The 27,910-nt window shown below is 30.8% G+C and overlaps 1 protein-coding gene across 1 annotated transcript in view; it reads left to right on the plus strand.

The window, feature by feature from the left end:
- Positions 1–27,910, plus strand: part of Elk (Eag-like K[+] channel) — a 235,692-nt gene that overhangs the window by 138,696 nt on the left and 69,086 nt on the right. The window contains exons 3-4 of the mRNA XM_088269582.1: positions 4,825–5,058; positions 23,812–23,949. Coding sequence (XP_088125708.1) covers positions 4,825–5,058; positions 23,812–23,949 — 372 coding nt within the window. The remainder of the gene's footprint in view (positions 1–4,824; positions 5,059–23,811; positions 23,950–27,910) is intronic.

The following is a 27,910-nucleotide window of genomic DNA, read 5'->3' on the forward strand; positions in this document are numbered from 1 at the left end:
TATAAATCTTATACATAATAAGCAATGTAATTAATAAATGCATCTCCAATCTAAAAAAACTTATTAAGACCAAAATTTGAAATTCTGTGCTGTTTATACGATTTTTTTAAAACATAAAATTTCTTTTTGGGGGTGATAAAAACTGTAATAACTCTCTCCTTTATCTCGCTTTAACCCACTGTGTTTATTTTTAAAAATTTATTAATATATGTATTAAAATTTTAAATTGTAGGGAGGGTAGTGTGAAATATTACGGTGCCAGCAGATTTTACAAGAGAAGTGAGCAGAGCTTTTTTGATGGCCTTATTTCGACGAGACAATTTTTACAGAGTTTCATATTAACCACATTAAGGAAACGATAACCACAGGCGCCATATTATAAAGCTCAAGCTTTTCAAACAAAGTACACATATAAAATTAACGTTCCTTTTGAGAGGGTTGTAAAATTTAACATAAATATTTTAAGATGTATAAATAAATCATTATAAACCCAAATTTAATCAGTCACACGCTTGAAAAATATGAAACATGCCTTATATTATATTTTGAATACTTTAAACAGTTTAATATTTCATTTATTTAATAAAGTTACATTTTTAAATACAACATAATACATTTTCTAAACATTTATACATATGGCAAACTTAGTTTTAGATTCGCTGTGCCTCTCCAAATAAGAGACTGAGCTCTTGTGCTTGGAGATGGACTTACCCTCATGGTTTAATGTTTTATATAATTAATGGTATAATAGTCTTTTTATATATTTTTTCAAGATTTATTTATATTTATTTTATTATGGAAGAAACTTATTCAACTACATTCGGGTTTGTGGTTGAATTATTGACTTCTTCCAGCATTCGCTATTCCAGGCTTATTCCAGAACTCCATAAGCATCTTTCACTATTTGTATTTCCTTATACTTCAAGGATTTCGGTCCAGTTCAATAAGAGTATTCAGAATCTCCGTGGATTTGCAGATTACGGCTTCGTTCCAAAGCATCCAACAAAAATTGTATGAAGTTTCCTTACTGAAGGGGTTTTTCCGTATTTATCTTCCACTGTTGTGACCTCAATTCAGACTCAAACATAAATAGAAATATGTAGGAAATCTTTGAAAGGAAATAAAATTAAGGAAAATCCTAACGCAGCATTTTTCTATATACCATTAACTTATTACTTACAAATTATATTTTTTATTGACATCTCAACATACATAGTGAATATGGGCATTTACGGGGCCTACGACTGTCACGTATGTAAGTGATTTAGATAAGTGTAACCTTCACCAATTCTACCTATGACTGACAGCCACAGTTCTCAAATTCTTGGAATTTATAATTATATTTATACCATAGATGTCTCTAGTGAAATTCTAATCAATAAGCAATTTGTGTATTAATTTTTAAATCAAACACAGATTTTTTGAGTCCACTAAGTAATAATTTTTTTTTAAAACACATAAAAAATAATATTGTGACAATTGTTTCTCTTAGTTATGGCATTTTCAAACGAATGACATTCGTTTGAAAATGCTATAACTCGGCGAAACAATCGTCGCGATATTAATTTTTATCTGTTTTTTTTAGTAAAATACAACTTAGTAAACTATCAATATTTGTGTTTGATTTAATAATAAAAACAAAAATAAAATGGAGTTCTACAAATCAAATGCCAAATCAATAAACACAATTCAAGCAATGTATCTTCGGTGATATATGGAAGGAATGCAAAGCTGAGATAAGCATTGTCGATAAAATTAAGAAATATATGTTAAGATGGTTTGAGCATGTGGAGCGACTGAGTGAAGAAATAATAATAATATAATAAATATAATATGCAATCCCATATAATACATATTACATAAGTGTACCCGAAGCCTACGACTGATTCCTTTGTTTTTATGTAATTAATGATCAACTAAACATTACATCAATTCTAAGCAGTGCCTGATGCACCTTTGGGTGCAGATGAGGGTAAGAAGAAGAAAAAGATTAGTAGTACCTTGCAGTCCTGATGAAGTAGCAAGTGTGACATGATTACAAAGATACAAAAAAAATATGGACTCCGGAATTTCAGCTAGCTATCGCTCGAATAAAATGATATCATTATTTATTGGGTAGGTACCGCGCTGTTTTTTTGTCGTTTGGTTTTTTTTGTCGCATAAATCGTGCGAGGGGGTGCTTTACTTCCCCCGGGAAGCGTCACGTGTTGTCGCCTAAATTAAAAATTATTCTGGCGTTTTGACGGGTCATATGGATAAATTCCCGTCGGTTTGTTTGTAGCAGGAATTTCGCAGGTTATATTTCGCTCCTGTAATATTAGAACCTAAAACGGTAAACTAATTAATTTAAAGCCGAGGTCCAATTTTATCGTGCGACGTTTTCAATTTGTTTTCATCATAAATTCATGTTAAATTAAAACGCTAAACGCAATGAAATCAGAAAATTTAAAATATGACAATTTTGTGTTTTTCTTTGGTAAGATGTTTTATTTTTAATTTATGTTTTACTATTAAGTGGTATTTACCAAGTACAAACAATCAAGTAATTACCAAGTAAATTTAAAATGTATACATATACCACAATGTGACTACGGAATCAAATTAATGGATATTTTGTATTTTGTATAGTTGGAAATAGGGGTAGAGGAGGGCTTTGCGAGTTATTGTATTTTTTTTTAATCCAGTCGAAATATGTTCTCTCAGACGAATGTGTTAGTTAGTCAGGAAATGTTTGTGTGTGTCTCTCTCTCTCTTTCTCTATCAGAATGATGCGTATATTAAACCCAGGTGATGAAAATAATAATTTACCAGCATCTTAGAATTGTTACCAAACGCTTTTACCACTTCAAAAGAGGCATTATTTAAAGTGGCACTTACATGAATTTTATTTAAGATGATTTACACTAATATGCAAATAAGTCCTTTATGGTAATAATACACTTCTTCCAAGCCCTCCATCCCAACTTATCGTCTTTGCAGACTGTTGGGGTCAGCTCTCCTCGTCCTCAGGCTGTAGGTCCTTCTATCATATACAACGTCACCTAGGCCATGCCTTTGTATCATGTTATCTTGCTGTGGCATCCACGATTTTTTGGTCTTCCTCTAGATGTCTTTCCAGGATTTACAATATGTTCAGATTTTCGTAATAATCCAATTAACTTTATGTATTTGAAATACTATTTATTTGTCTGAAAAGATACAATAATTTCATAAATTGATGTCCGTTTTGTAGCCGGAAGGTTGGCACAATTACAAACGTTGTCAACATGTCCCCCTTAGGTTAAACATTGTTATCAAAAATATTTGAGAAAAATCATAAATAGCTTTTTTTGCTTTTAATGTTTATCTGAAAAGTTTACCTAATTAAGCTTGAAGACACTGGATTATTCACCCTACGAACGATATATCAGTATCAGTATATATTATGAATTACATCTCAATTTGAGATGAAACATCTTTAATTTCAAAATAATATATGGTTCGTTGCAAATTGAGCAAACCTATAACATATTGTAAGAAAAAAAAACTTGATGGTTATCGTGAGGTATTTTTCTCACAACCTGTAATAGTCCATTTACGTGAACGTCGTAAATAAAATGGCATAACCACAATACGTTGATGTATAGAAACAGGATGTCCGTTTTCGAGAGGTTTTTGAAAGATACTCGTTTCATTTGGGAAGTCTCCCAAAAACCGTCCAAAAATAGCCTGCAATCTTGTCGTGAAGCACTGCGGTGAAGTCCTTTAATTTTTATTTTATATATGTTGATGGGAGTTGCATTTATTATTTAACCTTGTTTATTATGTACAAGGTTTAAAGATCAATAAGCGGATATTTGTTTCTTCTTTCAAAGGTATATTTTATTATAATCTGTGTTGGAAACAGGACGGATAATCAAGTGTGGGTCAATCAAAAACTTCTCAGGATTTGCTCATTGCTGGGAGTAAACCACGTAAAACTCCTCGGAAGAAGTCGGACTGTTGACTGTCGTCAACAGACCTTCCGTTCCACTAGAAGAGGGTTTGGCATTTTGTGTTCTAGCTTGGTTGATGGTACCAATGTCCTTTACTATTTTTATCATGTACCAGGTCTTAATCAGTTACCCGATTCCATTTTATAGGTCATTGATGAAAAAAAACATCAGAAGAAGCTGGACTGTTGACTATCGTCAGAAGTCTTTTTGGTTTGAATGGATACTAATAATCCCCGTCACATTACTCGTACTAACACTGTATTTGCTGTAGGACGTTATAGAACTAATACTGGCTTATTTTTCCCTATCCCAAAAATGCTCAGAGAATATAACGAAATATCAAAAGACAGCGTGTGTTTCTACAGCAAAGACAGCTATACAAAAAACACATTATCCTCTCAATCTCCAACAGATGTGACTAACTTGCTGGCAATGCCTTATCTTTCTGGACCATGTCTTATGTATATCATCTAAATACCTTTCTGTTAGGGTAAGTTTATTACCTGTTCATTGTTTTAAAAAAGAATATTAGAACCAGTTATATTTTCAAAGTTATTTATTTAATATTTCGCAGCAAATCTTAGTCACAACTGTCATCAAAAAAAGGCGGTCAGTTGGCTTAGCCATGTACTCCGCATGCCTCCCGAAAGCTTTAATTAAGCTTGCCTCCACCTAGGACGACCTCTGCTGACAATTCGTCGGCAGTTCTCGTTAGAACTTCGGGATGCGGATGATAAGGAGCTGGCAGTCGACAGAAAAGCCTGGAGACAGTTTGTGGACTCAATATGCTTCACTACGGGGGCGGATATGGTTTAATTTATTAAAATATTTGACTTTTTTGTTGTTACAGACAGCAACTTCGTGCTCGGCAACGCGCAGGTGCCGACGGTGTACCCGATCGTGTACTGCTCGGACGGGTTCTGCGAGCTGACCGGGTTCAGCCGGGCGCAGATCATGCAGAAGGGGTGCGCCTGCAAGTTCCTGTACGGCTCGGACACCATGGACGAGCACAAGGTGCAGATAGACCAGTCGCTGGAGTCCAAACACGAACTCAAACTGGAGGTCATCTTCTATAAGAAGAACGGTGAGCAAGATTTATGTGATTTTATCCGTATGTATGTGTGTGTGTGTGTGTGTGTGTGTGTGTGTGTGTGTGTGTGTGTATGTGTTTGTATGTGTGTATTTATTTATTGAATGCATGTATAATATATATTAACATACCTCTTTTTTATTATTTTGTGTATTGTTTATTGTATTTTTTTTAGATTATGTTTTTTTCATCGCATAATAAACAATATAAAATATACACCATATGAACCTTAGATGCCTGAATTATGCACAGTTCATCTCAAGATTTGATATGAATCATTAAATAAAAAAATGAGTAGGTGAGATTCTATCTCAATTTTATCACTTACGAAAATCACCTAAAAATAGTTAATAATGTCTGCTGCTGCTAGGATATTTATTTGAATACTTAAAATAGTTGCTTAAAGTAGTTGAAAAATCAATACTTATGTTCGAAGAATTGGAAAGCAGGTATAAAAATTTCAAAAAAATAAATGTTTAATAAATCATTTTTAAAAACGAGCTAAGTCATTAGCAGCGCCAAGTACCATGAAATGTGATATTTCTGATATAATCAGATTCGGTCCAAAAGACTGGGTCAGAACCCGGTAAGGATGAAGGGTTAGTTTGAAAAAAGGGATATAGAATTTACGTACGTATAAAAATTAACGTAAGCCACGCAACCGGTCACCTGATCCGTAATAAAGATACGAATATTATATTTTGCTGACCCAAATAGGGCTTAGCCATACGGCATCCTTTCAAAGATCCTGCGTAATCTATTTTAACGTTAGTATTTTACGTTTACAATATTTTAAGTGTGTCCAGTTCTTTGATGACAAAAACTGAGGCTGTCTCTAGATAGGAATAATTTATATTGATATTTCTTTCTTATCCGTCTTATTCCTCATTAGTGAGGGTAGTTACCTTTGTGGAAGCAATGACTCTTCTCCAGTTATCCCTTGATTGCGCTGCACGTAGCGCTCCTACCACCGAGGTGTCTGCTGCTGCCTTAACTTGATCTTTGATATTTCAACAAATATTTAACAAAGATGAGTAAGAATTTCGATGCCTAGACATTTACAAGGCATAAGACCTGTCATAGGTTTGTTTAAGTGATTTATGTATATACGAGTATATACTCACACATATATTAAATAATAATTTAGGATAATTTAAATAAATATAGCGCCAGTTTAATAAAATATATTTTCCACATATTTATATATATATATATATATATATATATATATATATATATATATATATATATATATATATATATATATATATATATATATATATATATATATATATATATATATATATACATATATATATATATATATATATATATATATATTTATATATATATATATATATATATATATTTATATATATATATATATATATATATATATATATATATATATATATATATTTATATATATATATATATATATATATATATATATATATATATATATATATATATATATATATATATATATATATATATATAAATATATATATATATAAATATATATATAGATAAAAAGAGTATTGGTCTGGGTATAGGCTGGTTGAGTGATCACTTTTGTGAAGAAAATCCTGATTCGTGAACAGGTATTTGGACACACTCAAAAAAATGTTGTGAATCTTAAATTTTCGTAAATATTCATTCTCTCAGGCGAAGATTAAATATTTCATTTATATTTTAACTTCGATACTTTGTATTTTTGTATGTATGTGTCTAACTTCTTTGTGAACCATGAAAATGCTTGTTTATTTCCATTTAATGGGAGGGCAGCTCGCCTTTTCTTATAACGCGACTTGGGATCTTGGGAAAGGACATTTGGCGCTGAAGCCTTAAGAGGTCTAAGGGTCGTTACGGTTGTATAACATGTCTGGCTTTGAGGAAGCTCACTTACCTACCCTTAGCGCTTTGCCGTACTCAATTTCACACATGAATAATGTCGCTGCAACTGGCCGTGTAATACGGTGGGCGGGCGGTCCGTCAATCGACGAATTATACGCTTCGGAGTAAATCACACTTTTATTTTATTTATTTATTTATTTGGGTTAACAACAGCAACATAAGTAAAACAAAACATCAAAAGATATACATTAAATAAACCAATTATAGCTAATTACAGAAACATAAAGATTAGTACAAAATATTAAGTGTAGATCTAGCAAATGAACTCGTATTTATGAGAGAAAATGTAAATGTGTGAAGTGTGTATGAGGGTGTGTGTGTGTGTGTGTGTGTGTGTGTGTGTGTGTGTGTGTGTGTGTGTGTGTGTGTGTGTGTGTGTGTGTGTGTGTGTGTGTGATGTTGATTCTAGTAGGGACATTCATACAATGCAGAGAAGCATAGTTTTTAAAGATCCTGAGAGGACAATATGCTCACCATTCGATTTTTCAACACAGATTTTCCGCAATTGAAAATGTCAACTTGGCTTATACATGAGTTGTACTCACTAGCCATTCGAAACATAGGTGAACTACGCGCACAATTAGTTCCAAGGACGGGTACTCTGAAAAAAGATTGTGACGTGTGACGGGTACCGTAGCCAGGTTGATTATACGTTATTTCAGATTGATTGCGTAGTTTAAATATAAATAAAAAAGGTTCATCAACTGACTTCATTTAATCAATTATAAAACAAGCTATTTTTTAACATCTCAATATAGATGAAAATGGAAGTCAGGGCATGTACGGGGTTTACGACTGTCATACACTGTTTTAAGTGATCACTTTATACACGTGTAAAATTCACCAATTCTACCCGTGATTGACAACCACACTACTCAAATTCTTGTTAGCTCTATTTATATGATCCAATTTCGAAACATTGTGCTTGAATCACTAGAATTTCACTAGAGATATCTATTGGTGGGACGAAACTTACTCCTATAATAAGAGATAATCCAGATTATTTGGTTTGGTATACTCAAAATGCTATATACTCAAAATGTTATAAAACAAGTTTATACTAGAGGTGTGACTTGCCATATATGGTTACATTTTCGATTAACCGATTGGGATGGTTTTCTTCTTCATCTATGTCGAGATGTTAAAATATAATAATTATGTTATTAAACATTATATCAAATTACTTTTTAATTTCTTATTAAGATAAAAACAATTCCCAACTTCAAAAATAAGGCACGACATTTTGAGATTTGGTTGTGTAGTTCAAATGAGATTCATAAAATTTGAATAACAATGATTTTCTTAATTGAAATTATGAATTTCATCTCTACTGAAATTTCAGTCGTTATTTCGGACAAATAGAAGCTTTAATGTAATATTATTATCGCTCGGATTTGGAATTAACGGTATGAAAATTAAAAATACACATTTCTCTTCTCTATTGAAATTTGAAAATCCTGAAAACTTAAAGCCCTGAAAATATATCTTCTTAACTTAAATACCATACTTTGTCCTTTGCTTTTGATCGTTAAAACTTCATCGTATTTTGAGATCAGACACTGGATTATTCATTTTCATTAATTGATTTGGCGGTCACGTGATAACATCTTTTCATTTTTAACTAGACAGGCGCCGTGGCGTAGTTGGATAGACGCCCGACTGCAAAACTGGAATCGGGGGCTTGATTCCCGCCAAGTGTAAAATAAATTCAGGAAAGATTCATTTTAAATTGGTCTGGGCATTTGTGTTGTATTTTTTACAATTATCTTCCCTATTCTTACTATCCTACCTGCAGAAAAGCCTCTAATAGAGGCTTTGCGGGTTATGTATTTAAAAAAAGTTTAATACCATTTTTTTATAAAATCTACTGTGACACGTGTTTTGATACATTCAGCTTCATTTTTGGTGTTTAAAAATGGTTCAGAATGCATCCAAAACACGTGTCATAATAAATTTTATGAAATAATGGTGTTTAACAAGTAAAATTTAATTAAAAACCACATTATTCACCATACGGATGATATATCAATATTCATAGGTGTCTCAAATTGAGATGAAACATCTTTAGTATTTATATGAAAGAAGATGGAAACTTGACAAAAATTTCATCTCAAGCTGTAACACCTATAAATATTAATATGTCATCCGTTATCTGGTAAATAAAATATTTAAAAAAAACTTTATTTTCCTTAAGATTGATCTTATTTTTAACATCACCTCTTACAATTATTTTCTTACTTAATTCCTAAGTCTTTTTATACAAGTCTCGAATATAAAGTTCTTGTTACAGGGTTGCCTTTTTTTTCTTAATAAAATGCGATCGTTATTTTCCTGCTATTTCGACGTTTAGCGCCTTTTAGCAAAACATTTTATTTTCTTTTCGAAGTAATTGCGAAAGGCGATTACTTTACAATGGAGAACCTGTGGAATTTAATTTTATGTTTAATACTCTCCTGAATTTCCCATAATCTTCTTTCTTTATCCTGTTGATTCAAAGGGGAAAATAATAAATAGTACTTGTATCCACCAAAATTTATATATCGCTCACTCCTTTCCAGAACGTCGTAAATCAAAAAACTTGATTTTTCAGGAGATCGTTTTTAAAGTTTAAAAATATAATACAATGTATTTAAAATAAACATCAAGCCACTTATTGAACTTTTACTATGCAACAGATATTTTTAGGTAAAACCTGAAGGTTTTTCTCCATTTGAAAAACATTTAGTATATTTAAAAAATAATAATTAAACGATACCCTTTCTTCAAAATGCAAAAACAATACTTTCTGCCCTGTAGCGGGTAAATATTAAGTAAAAAATATGCCTCTTTTTCTGGGATATAGAACATTTTCTAGGCATTCCGAAAACACGCACAACTGAAAATTGACGGTTTTTTATTTATGACGTTCTTGAAAGGAGTGAGCAATATGATTGTGAGAACCTTTTCCTATACCATAAACTTTACGAGTCATATGTGTAAATGTAAATACATTTAAGATGTTGGCAATGAAGGTGGATGGTAAGATGCTGCATTTCATAGCTAAGCAACTTGGTAATATTACAATGTTTATTGATTTGACATTGGCTTTGTGGGATAACAATATGATTTGAATAAATAGTTAAAATAAAACATTTTTTAAAATAAATCGTTTTAAGTTAATTAATATTAACACAAATAGTTTCAAGAACTATAGGAAAAAAAACAAACTCTTTTATATTTTTACCTTTTGATAAGTACATATGTTGTTCTGAAAACCCACAGCTCAACAGATTGGTTTTGTCAAGCAATTTTTTTTTTATTTCTCTACTTTGATTATATTACATTTAATGCAAACTATTTTTTACACTTAATTTACATCAGATATATATTTACATCTTCTTATAGTAAACAAACATTTATTTTTAAATTCTTTCAGACTCATTTCGTTTTTCATACATTCAGGCATCTCATCATACATTTTAACAAACTTATACATTATACAATTTTGCAACTCTGTTTTTAATTATTTATATGTTTATATATTGATACCTGTCCGCCTTCGTAGTGTAATGGTCAGTACGCTCGGCTACCGTTCTGGAGGTTCCGAGTTCGATTCCCAGGGGGGGTCAAATAATTGATTTTTTAACTATTATAATTGATTTTTTCACTGTAATATTTATTCAATATTACCCTGGTCTGGTACCAGAAGCGGAGGGCTGATCACCTTTCCTTCATGTGTTAACGATCAAGATAACAGTGCGTTTATATGACGCAGTGCCCTATGCACCATTGGGGTGCGGATAAGGGTTTTCTCTTATATATTGATATAAAAAATTTAAATAGAAAAACAAAACAAGGATATATTCGAACTGTTTCAAGAAATAATACTATGGGTTTCAAAAAGTTTAAAGCAATCATTTGTATTATACCACTCTTGAGTTTTATTTCATTAAACACGGCAAATTTCAAAAACTTCAAATATTTTCATCGACATCTGAATGAATCTGATGAAAACATTTGTAGTTTTCGAACGAAATAAATAAAAATCAATAAGTTGTGTAATACATGTTTTTTTTTTAAATAATCACTCCACACAGTTAATTTCAAATCAATTAATTATAAAATTATGCTTAGCGGACTTGTTCAAAACAATTATTTTCAATCTGAATTGTGGGTAAAGTGGGTACTTTAGACGCCTGCAAGCAAAGGGGTACATACGAGATAATGTAATAGTTCAATTTGTATTGTAATAGAGACGAGATTGCCTGTTCGGATCTCTGTGTATTTGTACAGTCTCTCTTCTACCACGTGTTCTGTATTACATCCCGCTGTCAAGCTTTGCGATAGACATTCTATATAACAAACAATCTTAGGTGTACTGTTCAATGTACACGACTATACAATTTTAAATTCAATTGGGAGCTATTTTTAACAAAGTATTCCTTCAATATTTTTGTTCATTATGTTTGTATAACATATTACATAGATCGTAGTCATACAGGAGAAAGTGACCAAGCGCATTTTTAAACAAAAACATGATCATTGACTATTTGATATCTTAAGAGCTTAGTATCGCCCTGAAAAGGCTTGGAAGTATAATATATTGACTTGTTAAAAATGACTAACTGCATTGTTGTTTATTTTCTTGCAAAGCAAAAGTGACTTAAATGGCCCTCCTGAACACTTTACGTTTTGTTAGTTGGTCACTTTCTCCTATACGACTTTGATATGTATTTTGGGGAAAACGTAATGACGTAAAAACAAATACAGAAAAAAATTATATAAATATCTTTTTTAAATATTTTCACCAAAGCGGTAACATAACTGACTTAAAATTACTGTTCCAACTTTTACTGAAACGTTTTGCGTATATAAAAAAAAAACATTGTTGGTATAAAGCACGATTTTACTTTTTCCCCTATTCTATCTAAGTTATTTTAAATAACGACAAATAATGCTACCTTCCTTCCGCTTCACAGTTCCGTCTGCATAAATACGCCCTATAAATAGCGAATTTCCTGATATTCCTTTCCGCAAACACTTCCGCATTCTGAGACTCATCTGAAGTGAATGGCCTCTGTATAAATGGAAACGTCTTCTTCGTTTCAGAATTTAAAATGAGGTTTTAAAAGTTAAGCAATGCCCCACGTTACGATGCTGACACCTCGATTTTCGCAAAAATAAGTTGTGACTGTATGAATATACTCGTACATCTAGAAGTATATGTAACTAGAAGTATTTATAGATACCTCAGATAGATATCAAGATAACTCACATGCAAAAGAAGATGCAATCAAATGATATACAATACAACATCCGAATTTCGTAAATTGTATGGTCGTCAATTGTGGGTAGAATGGTGAATGTTACACGTGTATAAAGTCATCATTTAAACCAGCCTATGACAGGTAGTAAGCCCCGTAAATATCTAGACTTTCATATTCTTCTTCGTCTATTTTGAAATCAATATAAAATCAGTAGTTTATTTGATCACGAAGGTTCAAAAAAAATTAAGTATAGTACAAGTTTAACGAAAAAATCTTCTTAATTTTTTCAGTTATTTTGTTAGAAAATATCGTATTTCATATTTAAAATATCGTATTTCATATTATTTATTGATTCGGCATTAACTTTGTGGAATGACAGTTGGTGAATTAAAACAAATAGACACTTTTATAACACAACTTATTAAGTTTTATTTTATTACACACGGCTTGTTTCAAGAACTACATTCGTTTTTATCGACAGGTGATTACAAAAACATTATCACCTGTTGATGAAAACAATTGTAGTTTTCGAAATTAATCGTGCGTAGTAAAATAAAACAAGTGTTTGATTTTTTAAATAGTATCGCATTTTATTTCATGGCATAATCAATCGTTTATTTTGATTTTTTTTTTTACTTAATATTCAATACTTTAAGGAAAATATGATGTTCTTTGCGTACGTCGTAAATGCGGGGAACGTGATGTGAAGAGACGCAAGATGAGGTTTTCTAGCGGAGATAGAGTGCTTCTGCAAAGGTGGATTCTCAAAGCGTTGTCGGTTTACGTCAAGTGCAGTGGACCACTAGAGACCTGGGAATATAAAGCAGACCCATTTACGCTAATTACTTCGCAAGATCCAAAGGGACCTATTTTTATTGCGTCAATTGCTTTGAACGCCAATAATTAGTTCTCTCAATCCCGGAAGTGACGTAATACATATAATACAACCCTTTAATGAGATTCTAGCTCAAGCTTACTTACTAACCATCGAGGATAGAATGCCACATCACTCTGTCTTTGCAAAAATGCTTTGGCTTTTCCAAAATCACCTACAAGGATCCAAGATCCATCTCGTTAGTGGTCTGCCCGTCTTTTACCTTATTTTTTTTGAGGTCAAGGGATCTTGCATCCCTTATGTCACCGCGACTGTATTAGGTCTATTGTGACCTCCCTCTGTATTACAACTCACTCCCAAGACCTACGTGAGTCATGTAACTCACGACCTGTCTTGTCGGCAAGAGCTTCACCTTCTCGGAGTCCAGTAGAGGTACTTCAAGGATGTGACTTAGTTTGCGAGCGAGTGCGTCACAATTATAGAGAATGTGGATTGGCGTTTCGTTATCCTCCATACAAAATCTACATACTGGGGAGTCATGTGGTCCAATTTTTGTCATGTGTTTTCTCAGTCTGCAGTGTCCTGTCAAGGTCCTGGTTAGGATCCTTATTTGTTTTTTGCTAAGCTTTAGAGCTTCTGTGGTGAGTTTCCGCGAGTACCCCATGATCAGTTCCTTTGCGTGTTTCATCCCTGAGCTGTTGGACCAGATCTCTTAGCTCTTATCCATGTTTTTTTGCTGTCCGAATAGTGCAATGTGGGGGAGTCCATTCTCCTCACATGCGCTTACCATTTACTCCATCGTTGCCTTCCCCGCCTAATGACATCTTCGATCTCGCATATCCTAGCGTTCCTTGTTCTGTCTCGTAGACTCTTGCCAGATATCCATTTATATTATATATATTGATTTTCAGATATATATATATATATATATATATATATATATATATATATATATATATATATATATATATATATATATATATATATATATATATATATTTATATATATATATATATATATATATATATATATATATATATATATATATATATATATATATATATATATATATGTATATATATATATAAATATATAAATATGTGTATATATATATATATATATATATATATATATATATATATATATATATATATATATATATATATATATATATATGTATATATATATATATACATATTTTTGTGTATATATATATTTATATATATATATATTTATATATATATATATATATATATATATATATATATATATATATACATATATTATTTTTATTTTTTTTAAATGTGTGTCATCATACTAAAATATATCGTGGGTATACTGGCAAAACAAAAACGTTAATTATAAAATCCCTCTTTGAATAATCCCTGTCCTTTTAAGCTGAATAAAACAACCGCTATTAAACTTAAAGTAGAATTTAATTAAATATAAAAACCACATAAATATGACATTTCAAACTACTGAGTGTATTTTGCCAGTTTAAAGAACGTTGAAAACTTTATAATACTGCATCATTGGTCAATATTGCATATTTTCGACTTAACGTTTTTTGCCAGTATACCCACGATATGGTCAGCGGAAAATTGTTGTCATTTTAGATTAGTTAGATGGCACTGCGCTCGGCTCTCCGCATGCACTAATCACATAACGTGAATTAGTAGTTAAACTTCAGCATTCGGATGAGCAGATTGAGCGTCATACTTGGTACTTGTAATCGCGCTCGTGTGAAGCGTCCGGAATTAGTGTATACATTTAGAGGATAAAGTTGTCATCGGGTTGTTGTAATCCTCCCTTTATCGCAACTATTCTACATGACCTAGTTCTGAATGTACCTTTCACTGGGGGTTGAAATGTGCAGGCTTTCACGATCTAGCGTGGCTTCAAAGTAGGTACTTTACGTATACATTTAATTCAGGTTTTAATTTTACTTACAACTATAATGACGTTTAATTTGTAGAATTCGCTAATTTATATTTAAATTTTAAAATCAAGCACTGATGTTTAGGGTCAACTAAGCTGTATATTTTGTTTTATTAACCTTTGTTTTCAAGAATTTTATTTTTTAGTTTGAGTTTTTTCAATAAAATATACGACTTAGAATACCCTAAAAATCAGGGCTTGATTTTAATATTTAAAATATGTACAATTTTAATATGACTTAAATTACATTTTAACTAGATTACAGAACTTTGGGATATACTCGTAATACAACAATATTTTGACAATATTTTGAGTGTGTCCAAATACTTGTTCACACATCTGGATTTTCTCTGAAGTATTTTTTACACTTTTGACATCTTAACTAACGTACATGAAGATAAATATGGATATCTGGGTATTTACAGGGTTTTCTGTCATAGGCTGGTAAAGTGATCACTTTATACATGTACAACATTCGCCATTCGACCCATGATTTACAACCACACTACTCAATTGTTTAGAATTCTTACATATATCATTGATTTACAGACACTGTGCATGAGAGTTTACTGGAGCCATCTATGGTACTAGAAAAGCTTTTATTTAGCAAAGACTTTATTTTAATCTAGATTTATGTGTGTATGAATGTATGCATATAGTTTAAGTAAGGTTAATAAGGTAAGTTAGTTAGTAAACGGGGTGGAATGGTAGATAGGAAACGGATAATAGCAGGAATGGCTTAGCAGTCGGGGTTGCTACCCTTAGTCGCACAAGCTTTTCTAAGCTTACCTATACGAGTCCCTTAAGGTCACCTATAATCGCTTTTTAAAAATATTTTTTCTGTCTATAAAGCGAGATTTTTTCTTTGATATTAAGTAAATCAAATATATAATTCTATAGGAATGGAGCTCTTTTTTATAAACGAGTATATTCTATTTCCTTTTAAAAGGCACGGTGGATGCGTCCTACAAAAACCTTTTTTTAACTACTTTAACGATATTCTTTAAAAATATTTAGCGATAAATACAAGTAAATTAATTCATTTGGATATTTAAAATAATAATACGGTTATGAATTTAAGATTTTACTTATGAATTTCACTGAATTATTAATTTTCGAATTTGTGTAAATTTACCCTCTCGTATATATTTTTTTTAAGTATTAAAAAATCTTTAATACTTAAAAAAAAAAACTATTAATACTTTTAATACTTAAAGAAGTTAAAGACAGATATAAAATATTTTTTTTATGTTTAGGAATTTCAGAAGGGTCTTTATTTAAGGAAGCATGCTATGGCAATGTTTACATTGACAATTTTAATAAATGATAATTAATTACATTTAATGGTAAAATAATATGTATTTCTTTGTTCCAATATAACAAAACAGTATCGGGTTGTGGTCCCATGGTTAGTGACGCAGACTCTGAAGTCAGAGTTTCTCGGTTTGAACCCACTCACTCTACCACAATTAGATACCTATTTATAATAATTAGCCACTTAGGCTCACAGAAATAGTATGCAATTGAAATATTAATGTAAGTAATAAAAACACAAATATTCCTCTTTTATTTGATTTTTTTTACTTTTCAGTATAATGAATATAAATAATGTTACAATTTACTGAACAAATGATAATAACGTTACAAATAAACAGGTTTTTTCAATGCGTGAATGAAAATCTTCGAAACGCTCTGGGTAAAATGTTTCTACGTTACATCGTTTGCAAACGTAAACAGTTTTCCTCCTGTAACCATTTTTTCAATATTCTAAGCGATCAAGTTTATTTTGTATATTAAAAACATTTTCTTTTTGGTATGGTGATACAACACTCTCATAATCATTCATCGTTCACTTTGTGTAATACCTCTTAAAAACTCTCAATGTAAACAAATTTGTAAAATACGTACTTTTTGATCAATTCGGTGGCACTTTTAACTTATTAATAACTATTTATAAATCCTCTTTGAGGGATGTATTTTGAAGAGGGTTAAATTAATTCAAACGAAACATTGAAAACGACTGTATACGGCAAAACTACTTTTCGAAATATATTCACTAGAGAATTGCGAAAACGACGGATTATGGTTTTCATTAATTATTTTCATAAAATGTTAATATAATTAAGAAATTTCATACGTTTTTCACGGGTTCTATCAACATTGAAATAAGTTTTCTAATTTCAAACGAATTCTAAACGAAAACACTTTTCCAAAAATGGAGTAGGAATTTTTACCCTTTTATAGGTACAAGTTTTTCATTTTTATAAACCAAATTAGACGCATTACAAAACAAATAGGACGTTATATTATATTTTATAAAAAGGTTTTTTTTAATACATTCATTTTAATACTACATATACCGTCAGTGTTAATTGAATGTTATTTTGTATTTTACCCACATATTTTATTCTTAAGACTAGCACGTACGGTAGTCGTCAAGTTGGCAAGCCTGCGCGGTGCGCTGTCATAGTCTGTGCGCGCGATGTGTACTGACGTTTTCAGACAAGTTTTTTTAACACTTACATAAATCATGAGTACTGCTTTGAATATATTTTTTTCTCACTTTTGTTTATATAGCATGTTCAATATAACCTCCAAATTGTTTTTTAAAACGTTTGTTAAAAGTCCAATTTGATTATTAAGACAACCAATTTGATTTGTTAAACGTCCAATTTGAAACTTTTTTTTAGTCATTAATTTTTATAATCCATCCAAATACAGTTGTAACGTTTCGTTTTACTTTTGACCTAGTTTAGAATGTCGGGAAACTTTTCATGCGCTGTAATCGAACCATCGACATAAAAAAGTGGAATGAGAGATGTAAGCAGGGATAGGTATGCATGGTGGTGAAACGCATCTGATATCACATCGTAGGGAAGGCTTTCCTTTTAATTAGTGAAATGCGCTCTGCTGGAGTGATATTTGAGCCACCCACCCCACGCAAACTATGCGCTCCTGATATTATTACTAGTAATATCTATCTGCATTACATATATATTACCCTGGACTGGTACCTGAAGCGGAGGACTGATCACCTTTCCTTTGTGTGTTAACGATCAAGATAATACTGCGTTTATATAATGCAGTGCCCTATGCACCATTGGGGTGCGGATAAGGGTTTGATATGATATGACATATATATATATATATATATATATATATATATATATATATATATATATATATATATATATATATATATGTATATATATAAATATATATATATATATATATATATATATATATATATATATATATATATATATATATATATATACATACATATATATATATATATATATATATATTTATTATTATTTTTTTTTTTATTTATATGTTTGATGACGTCATCAACATCACGTTGTGGTGTTGAAATATAAAATGAAACATTTTTTTTTTTCGTTTATTTTTGGTACTGAAAAATGCATATACCAGGTAAACATCAAACATAATTTTTAATTTTTATTATACCTATATTTTAACCAGTTATTTTTAATTACAATATTTTCTGTGTCCATAATCATGTCACACTCAAAATGTTGTAACTTAACCTTATTCAACCCAAGTTTGATATTGTACAGATATAGGGATTTAAATTTAAAAAAATAAGGATAATGACTTCTTCACTGGCCGTAATTGATTAGTTCGACCGTATTTATACATTTTTTTTAAACCAGATTTTTTGTGTAGTGGAGTAACTATCTTTGTAAAAGGAGAAGAGGAAATTTTTTATTTCTTTTTACATATTATACTTTCATGATACTATTATCCTCAAAATAAGGCTTTGAAAATCGCAACGTTAGTTGAGAAAAGCGGGACCTGTTAAATCGGCAAAGTGTGGCTCGGGAACCGCATGTGGCTATTTGACCTTTTAAGTGCTGCTCCAGTACCAATATCCGCGAGAAGGCTCTTCGACTTCACGTATTCATGCGAACAATATTTTTCAAGCATGTACTTTATAAAAATCAAAATGAGGAATGGTCTTATAGATGAGAACCTAGAGACGTGCTAAAAATATCGATAAAAAACCTGACTCGATCAAACTTCGGGTGATGTAAGGAAAAAGGTGATGCAAGGACATTATAAGAAATATTTTTTGACAAATAACCCGCAAAACTTTTTTTATTTAGAGCAGGGGTTCCTAAAGTGTGCGCCGTGGCGCCCTGGTGCGCCGTAGAAAGTAAAGAAGGCGCCGTGAGTCGATCATTATCCGAAACCACAAAATTATTATTTTTTGCTGTTCTCTGTTTCAATTCTGAATTCTTATAAATATAATAAAACTCAATTTCATGTTATGGATGTTTTAATTTTTGTGTCTATCTACCCTACTATTATTGTAGGTACCTATTTTTGTCGACTATAATATATACAGGATCTTTGATTCAGTGCCTTCTATCTTTAAATTTTAATAAAACAAAGTGTGCGTCAGAGATGTAGCATCAACAATATGATCGCTATTAACTGTTAAATTTTTGAAAGTATTGTATTTATTGAAAGACCCTATAAATATATATATATATATATATATATATATATATATATATATATATATATATATATATATATATATATATATATATATATATATATATATATAACGTGGTAATATTTTTCTTTTGTAAATTGCGTGTAAATAATATGTAAAGTGGGTGTATAATAATAAAATAAACAATGTGTTGCTTTGTAATTAAAGTTTATTCTAAATTTATCTTTATAATAATTTTTATATCTATCTATGTATCTATCTATCTGATTCTGACAGTTAATAATATTATCGGAAGTCTTTTGTTTTATTCTGAGCGACGCATGCGACATCTGGTGGTAGAACTGTTTTATGTAGGTACTATTTGTAAGTACTTAATAAAATGTATAGGTAGGTACCTAGTTATTTTATTACATATATATATATAAATATATATGTAAATATTTATATATATATTTATATATATATGTAAATATTTATATATATATATATATATATATATATATATATATATATATATATATATATATATATATATATAGTATGTTTGCAGGTAGGATAGTAGTAAAGGGAAGGTTTATATGGAAAATACATTACAAACAGCCAGAATAATTGAAAATTATTTTTCTTGAATTCAGTTAGCAATTGGAGGGAATCGAACCCACAATGCCAATTTCGCAATCGAGCGTCTACCCCACTACGCTTCGTCGCCTGTCTTATGAAATAGTGTGCTTATGTTCACCTTTACTTTACAAAGATAATCTACTTAACAATAATTTTATGCATTTTTATCTTAATTCTTATTAAGTATGAAAGCAAGTTTTATTGAGTGTATCCGTAATTTAATAACGGTGTAAAATTAAAATTAAGGTGTTCTAGAGTAATTTAAACACATTTGACTCTCAAAAAATTTTTCAATCATCGTAATGTGCATATTTGTGGACGTCCTCACCAAAACGTTATATTTCCATTGTAAATGTAAAAATTTTAAGTAATCAGGAATTCTAGTTTGTACACTTGTTACGTTTTAGTTTAATTTAATGATTTCATATTTCGCTCACTCCTTTCAAGAACGTCATAAATAATAAAAACTTGATTTTTCAGGAGAACGTTTTTAAAGTTTAAGAATATAATACAATGTATTAAAAATAAATATCAAGCCACTTATTGAACTTTTTACTTTGCAACATATCTTTTTAAGTAAAACCTGAAGGTTCTTTCTCCATTTGAAAAATATTAAGTATATTTTAAAAAAATAATTAAACAATACCTTTTCTTCAAAATGCAAAAACAACACCTTCTGCCCTGTAGCGGGTAAATATTAAGTTAAAAATATGCCTCTTTTGCTGGGATATAGTACATTTTCTGGGCATTCCAAAAACATACACAACTGAAAATTGACCATTTTTTTATTTATGACGTTCTTGAAAGGAGTGAGCGATTTGTTTAACACAGGATTGGTCACGTTTTGTCGAAATTTGAATTGAGATTTCGATAGAATACAGGTGTGTATTTAAAGGATTTTTCGTTCAATACTGAAAATGTAACTTTTTGAGGAGGACGTCCACATTTGTCTCTGTGGCAAATAAGTTTACCGACCCCTGTTTTAAATACAACATGAGATATCATAGAGAATAAACCATTATATCGGGAATCCCCCAGCGGACGGATAAATCTATCACTTAAATAAATAACACTTTCAGAACGAGTTCATATAAACCCTTTTTAATACCCTCGGGGTTATATTATTCCCATACAATAATGCTTAAATATTTACATTTCACCTGTTTAAGCGTTTTCACTGCCTATTAAAACCGCAAAAGCAAATAATACAAGGCGTTAAAAAAAATATCTTATATTTTATGCTTAAATAAAGCGAACATAAAAACTCACATTTTAGATTCCCTTTAGATGTATTTTTTTTGATAATCTCGGTTTTATTTCTACCTACGAAATAAAAATAATTTTCACATCAATAAATGTTATTAAACTCCCATAAATGTATGCAAAATGCCCATAAAACAGTAATTTTCCAGAGCGATATGATTTTATCGTTGTTGGGGTTCAATTCCAAACACAGTACAAATCGGAAATAGGTCGAAATGGCAATTGATACAGTTTTTAAATCCTTTTTATGTTATCCTGATTGAAATTTTAATTTAATTTTCGTCGTTCACATAAGTACAAATTACAATTACAATAATGTGCCTTCACTGGGTTTTATCGTGCCGAGGGCACATTTTAAATTACTTATTTAAAGTTATATGCAAAGGAAATTGTTTATGACATACGACATGGCCGAATGATCCGATATATTTCAGACCTACCCACCTTCATTATCCAATTATGAATATCTCATTCATGCTTAGTTTCGATATTTAAAGACTTTATGGATGATGGTAGCTGGTCGTACAACTTAATTGCAGAATAATCAAAGTTTTTTTGACAAAAAGAGTCTTTCTTAGTCATTCTCTCGTCATCCATTCGCTCAACATGTCCATACCACCTTAAATGACTTTTCTTTCTTTTTTCAACTATCCCTAGTTCAGCCTTACATTCCTTTCTAAAATCTTTATTTTTAATTCTGCCAAATATTTTTTTTTTCGTACATTTGTCTGAGGAGGCACATTTCAACGGCATTTACTCAGCTCTCATCCTTCTTTTACTAATTTCATGTTTCACTTCCATACATCTGTGTTGGTACCAGCACTCCATTGTGAATCGCCTGTTTAACTTCAATTGACATTTTTTAACTTGCAATCACTGCATTCAAAGCAACATTTATTATCCTTTATTGAAACCTGTCCCACCGCATTCCCAGATATGATACAGAATCATCGAGGCTTCCTGACAGACCTTCTTTTGCAAAGTATTTTTTGTTGATGTTTGTTTTATGACCTTAGTTGCAAAATTTATAGAAAATGTGAAACAAATTGTATCCCGATTTTACTGTGAATTTACATTTAAAAGCTTTCAATATCCCTGTCACTGCCAATCTAAATGAATAAAAGTTTGTAAATCCACCACTAAGTTAGTTATTCAGCTAGATCTCATTCCGACCCGACGTAAGCCGGTACACAGATGCCTCCACAATCCCGACCAGCACTGCAGACAGACACGGAACAGTAAAAAGAATGAGGATTTAATATCCTTATGCCTGCATTCACCCTTCTCTCAATATCTTTATCCACTTTTTCGTCCTTGAGTATCTAAGTGAAATTTTGTTATATTTTCTCTGCGCGGTGGTTCCCCGAAACCCATATCAGACATTCCTTAACTTAATCACCGTAATCGACTTGGGTTGGTGGTTGCCGTAGGTCCCCTCTCACTTCTCCCCCCACTCCGAGCCTTATACAGTTCACTGGGCATCGTTTAACTTAATTTCCCAATTCGCATCGTGATTGTAATATAAACACACTCCTGAAATTCCACGCAAATTTGACCAGCCGGAATTCGAAAGCTCGTTTTGAAGCTTTTTTCTTCTGCCTCACTAGGCTTAGAATTCCGATTGGTTTTTAACAGCTTTATTAAATTAGCGAATTATTATACAAGCTATTGAAAATGATCCCTGGGAGCTTTTAGAAAAATTTAGAAAAAATATCTGTATAAATTAATACGATTCAATGCAACGGTAAAAGATTTTTTAAAATTGTATCGGCCGTCACTTAGTGCTAATACGCACTAATTTTTAATTTAAGTTTAACTAAGTAAAAACTTTTATTTCTTAAAATCTATTGTGACACGTGTTTCAATGAATTCCACGTCATTTGCAAATACCGTGTTTGAAAATGATGCGGAATGCCTCGAAATACGCTATCCTAGGAAATAATGGTATTTACCAAGTAAAACATAAATACAAATGAAATGAAGCTTGATAGATTTTGATTAATATACTATCCAAACATAAACCCTTTTTTCAATACAAATAAACATTGATAAAAACATATATAAAAATTAGACATGTATGCATAATAAGAACCTATAAGATATACATAGTAAATACAAAATCAATATTACAAAGTTAACTACAAAGTAAAGTAAAAAATAAAAAAGTAATCATTTCATAATAGTTTAACAATTAAATTATGTGACGTTCGCCTTTGCATGTGACACAAAAAAACACAGTCACATATATTTAGGCGCAAAAAATGTTTGAATAATATGTTATAATCGTTCGATCACCAGGCAACTGACACCTTAGCGCTTCACACGAGTAGAACAAATTCTAAACAAAGTTCCTTTATTTATCGTTCATCAAAATTGGTTAACGATGAATATGGACATTTTGATGTGTTTTTTTACAAAACTTTCTTTATATTTTTTACAGGGACTCCATTTTGGTGTCTTTTGGATATTGTTCCCATCAAAAATGAGAAAAGGGAGGTGGTCCTGTTCCTCGCTTCGCATAAAGACATCACCAACACAAAGATGGCAGAGATGTCCACGACTGAAGATTTTGACAGCGGTAAGCATAATAATTATTATTTTTAATTCCAACTAAATTATTCTGGGAAAGGCGAGCAAACCTTAAAACGAAACATGATTTTTTTTTAAAAAACGGAGTGATTATTTTAACATTTTTCATTTAAATTATGCATTTCACTAAGGGGTAACGCCACTTTTTCGTATCTTATATTTCTTATAGAAGTAAAGTCAGAATATTCGACTTAGCTTAAAATACGGTGTTTGAAAATGATGCGGAATGTGGTGCGCTCTTTTCTCTCTGCCTACTCTTGCGGAGAAGTGGCGTAATGGTCATATAGTCAATTTAAAAAAAATGAAATAAGTAACGAATATGAAGCTGAGTTACTTATTTTTATGATGGTTTGCACATGTGGAGCGAATGGATAACAAGATAATGACTAAGAAAGCGTATGTAACAAGTTCAAATGGGCGAGTAGCATGAGGAATTCCATCAAAGTCTTGGCAGCACTGTAGCAATCTGAATTGGAAATTTAATCACATCAAAAGTCTCCGTAACATGAGAGCACGTATGATAAGATGTATGTAAATTGAGAAAACTTGGAGTATATATGAGTACATCATCTTTGCCTATCTCTGCGTGGAAACAGCGTAATGGTAGAATTACATAGTAAATACATGCGAAATAAAAGCTTTCTCAAACCAGCCATAGATGGCTCCGGTGAACTAAAAAATAAAGCGTCATGAGATTTATAATATACTTACGTAGAATTTCCATAATTGAGTAGCAGGTTGTCAATCATAGGTAGAATGGTGAATGTTACACGTGTGTAAAGTGATCACTTGACCAGCCTATGATCACAAGCTCTTTATGCCCATACCTCAATATTCTTCTTCATGTATGTTGAGAAATCAAAATTTAAAATCATTTGCAATTCACACGAACCGATCACTTTTTTGGTAGATATGTAACAAAGTTTGTCGTTTGAGTGCAAATACGGGTATATTTTTTACTTCATCGCTCATGCTTGTTAGGGAGAAATTTGTTTTCGAATTTTCGTCAACGAAAAAAACTTTTCGTACATAAGTTTACAGCGTTTGCGACACTGTTTAGCAAAATTTTGTGCTTGGAATCGAATATTTAAGATAAATGTACGTAGATTTCTGATATACATATCGCTCACTCCTTTCAAGAACGTCATAAATCAAAAATTGTTAATTTTCAGTTGTCCATATTTTCGGAATGTTCAGAAAATGTACTATATCCCAGAAAAAGCGGCATATTTTTAACTTAATATTTACCTGCTACAGGGCAGAAAGTGTTGTTTTTGCATTTTTAAGAAAAGGTATTGTTTAATATTTTTTTTAATAGACTAAACATTTTTCAAATGGAGAAAAAACCTCAGGTTTTACCTAATAAGATGTGTTGCACAGTAAAAAGTTCAATAAGTAGTTTGATATTTATTTTTAATATATTGTGTTTTATTATTAAACTTTAAAAACGTTCTCCTGTAAAATCAAGTTTTTTGATTTATGACGTTCTTGAAAGGAGTGAGCGATATGTATATAGATTATTTATTGATTTGGCGTTTAATTTGTAGAACTCCATTTTAATTTATGTATTAATTTTAACTCAAACACTGATTTTTTTTGGTCTACTAAGTTGTATTTTATTAATAAAAACACATAAAAAAATTATGTTGTCACAATCGTTTCGCCTTGTTGCGGCATTATCAAACGAATGTCACAATATTCTTTTTTATGTGTTTTTATTAATAAAATGCAACTTAGTAGACTCAAAAAATCTGAGTTAAAATTAATACATAAAAATGTATATAGATTAGTTATAAAATCTCAAAAGTTAACAATACCACCAATTATTTTACTTAGCTCAGTTCAGTTCAGTGCCGAAAATCGACGTCTATAACTAAAACATACTAACTAACCATAACGCCGCTTCTCCACAGTGGTAGGCAGAGAGAATAGAACGTCCCACTAAACTGTCTTTGCAAACAATCTTCGCCTCTTCCGCGTTCATGCATCTCCTCATACATACCCGCCGATTATTCCTACTCCTGACCTAACCACTTTTAAGTAAATAATATACTTGATAATGCCAAGTTATATTCGGTATTCTTTTGTTTTTTTTTCATCTACATTTGCCTTATATTTTTTTTTTAACTGTTCTTTCCACACTCATTCATTCCATATGTCCAAACCATCTCAGCACGACTTTCTTAATTTTATGGACAAAGCCTAGCATTCTTTCTTGATTTCACCATTCGAACATCTTTCATACATTTGTCTAAGAGATCGCATTTCTGGACTGATCATCTTGACTTAATAAAAAAATAACAACTTTTTAGATCTTCCAAATATATTTTAATTCACCACTAACCGGGTTTCGTCGTTATCGATATCATCAGACTGGCCTGATGATGTCGGTAACGTCGAAACTCGGTCACCAGTCGAACAAAATATATGTGGAAAAACTACGTATATAGTTATTATTTCATTTTTATAAGGCATGATTGTGGTGAAATTAAATATGTGTGGAAAAAAATAAAGTGCTGTTATTTTATTTTTAAAGAATCAATTCCACAAAGAAATGTCAGTGCAAAACTTAAATGTTGCCTTAATATAAATAATAATCAAGTTAACCCTGCGTCGACCCAATTTGGTTCCCTTTGCACCATTGGGTGCGAATAAGGCTTAAAAGGCTTATTAATCTTCATGTTTTGTTTAGGTTTGCTCTTCGCCTCGGTTATACACACAATTTATTTTTATTTGTGCGTCAATGTGATGGATTCGTTAATTATTCTCATTATTCTGTGTATTATTATGTGTTATTTGTGTCATTAAGTGCTATTCAAACAATTGTAACACTACAGTTCTCATTTTATAAACCACGTTTCTTATAAAACCATTTTGTAACACAATTCACACATGAATTTTCTATTGACATCAATTTACTATGCAAATAATGTTACACTACAAATTATAATACTAATAATATACTCGATTTACACAAGAAAAACGCTTATCATATGACTAAACTTACATTTAATTAGTTAAATTTAGCATACATTCATATTTTCAAATAAAAATCGTTTTGAAAATTATTACGTAGGAATATTTATAGGATTTTTTATATGGTATACTAAAAATATTCAGTACAAAGGTTTTGGTAAAAGAATCTGAAAATACACTTATGTACTTTTACAAACAAAAACAGGTTACAATTTCTGTCAAAATAAAATATCAATTATTTAACTACAAAGCAAGTATTTAGAAGACATATATACTTTAGAAAATCTGAATTAACAATTTGTCCATTTAGTTATTTTCATTTGTAAACACTATTTACTGTTAATTTGTTTTAGTTAAAAGAATATAATTCATTAAAAATATTTTAAATCGTGCGTAAATGAATGAAATGAGAAATCTTTTAAAGGACTTAAAGATGAAGTAAATAATATTTTCCAGAAAAATAGGACATATTGTCTTATTTAAAATTATTTTATAAAAATTAATTTCAAATTTACATTTATATTTGTAGTGGTATACATTATTTTAATGTATTTTTTCATTGAATTACAGATAGAAAATTTATAAAAATAACGAATAATATTTAAAAAATATATAAAGCAGAAAAATAACACTAAGTTAGTATGTAAAACATTTTTTAAAACAAGTTTTTATAACGTTTAGATACTTTTTTATAACAATAAGAATTCCATTAATCAAAACCTGTTTTGAAAAGATATAAATACGTACTTTTAAAAGTACTCTACCTGATTTTCGTATCGATACAGGGAGGAACATTAAGCAATTATCACACCCAAACGACTATTCACTCTTGATATTCAATAAGAATTAAGGTTCTCATATATAATTAGGTTGCATGTGATCCAGTGAGTGCATGCTACAACCTGACCACGGTATGACCACCCCTTACATATCCGCTACATTAGACTAGCCAACCATCACCCGACTTACCCTTA

The sequence above is a fragment of the Brachycentrus maculatus genome, unplaced genomic scaffold, assembly GCF_059751285.1.
Source record: "Brachycentrus maculatus isolate JH-2025_06_01 unplaced genomic scaffold, ASM5975128v1 h1tg000357l, whole genome shotgun sequence".
Taxonomy (NCBI): Eukaryota; Metazoa; Arthropoda; class Insecta; order Trichoptera; family Brachycentridae; genus Brachycentrus; species Brachycentrus maculatus.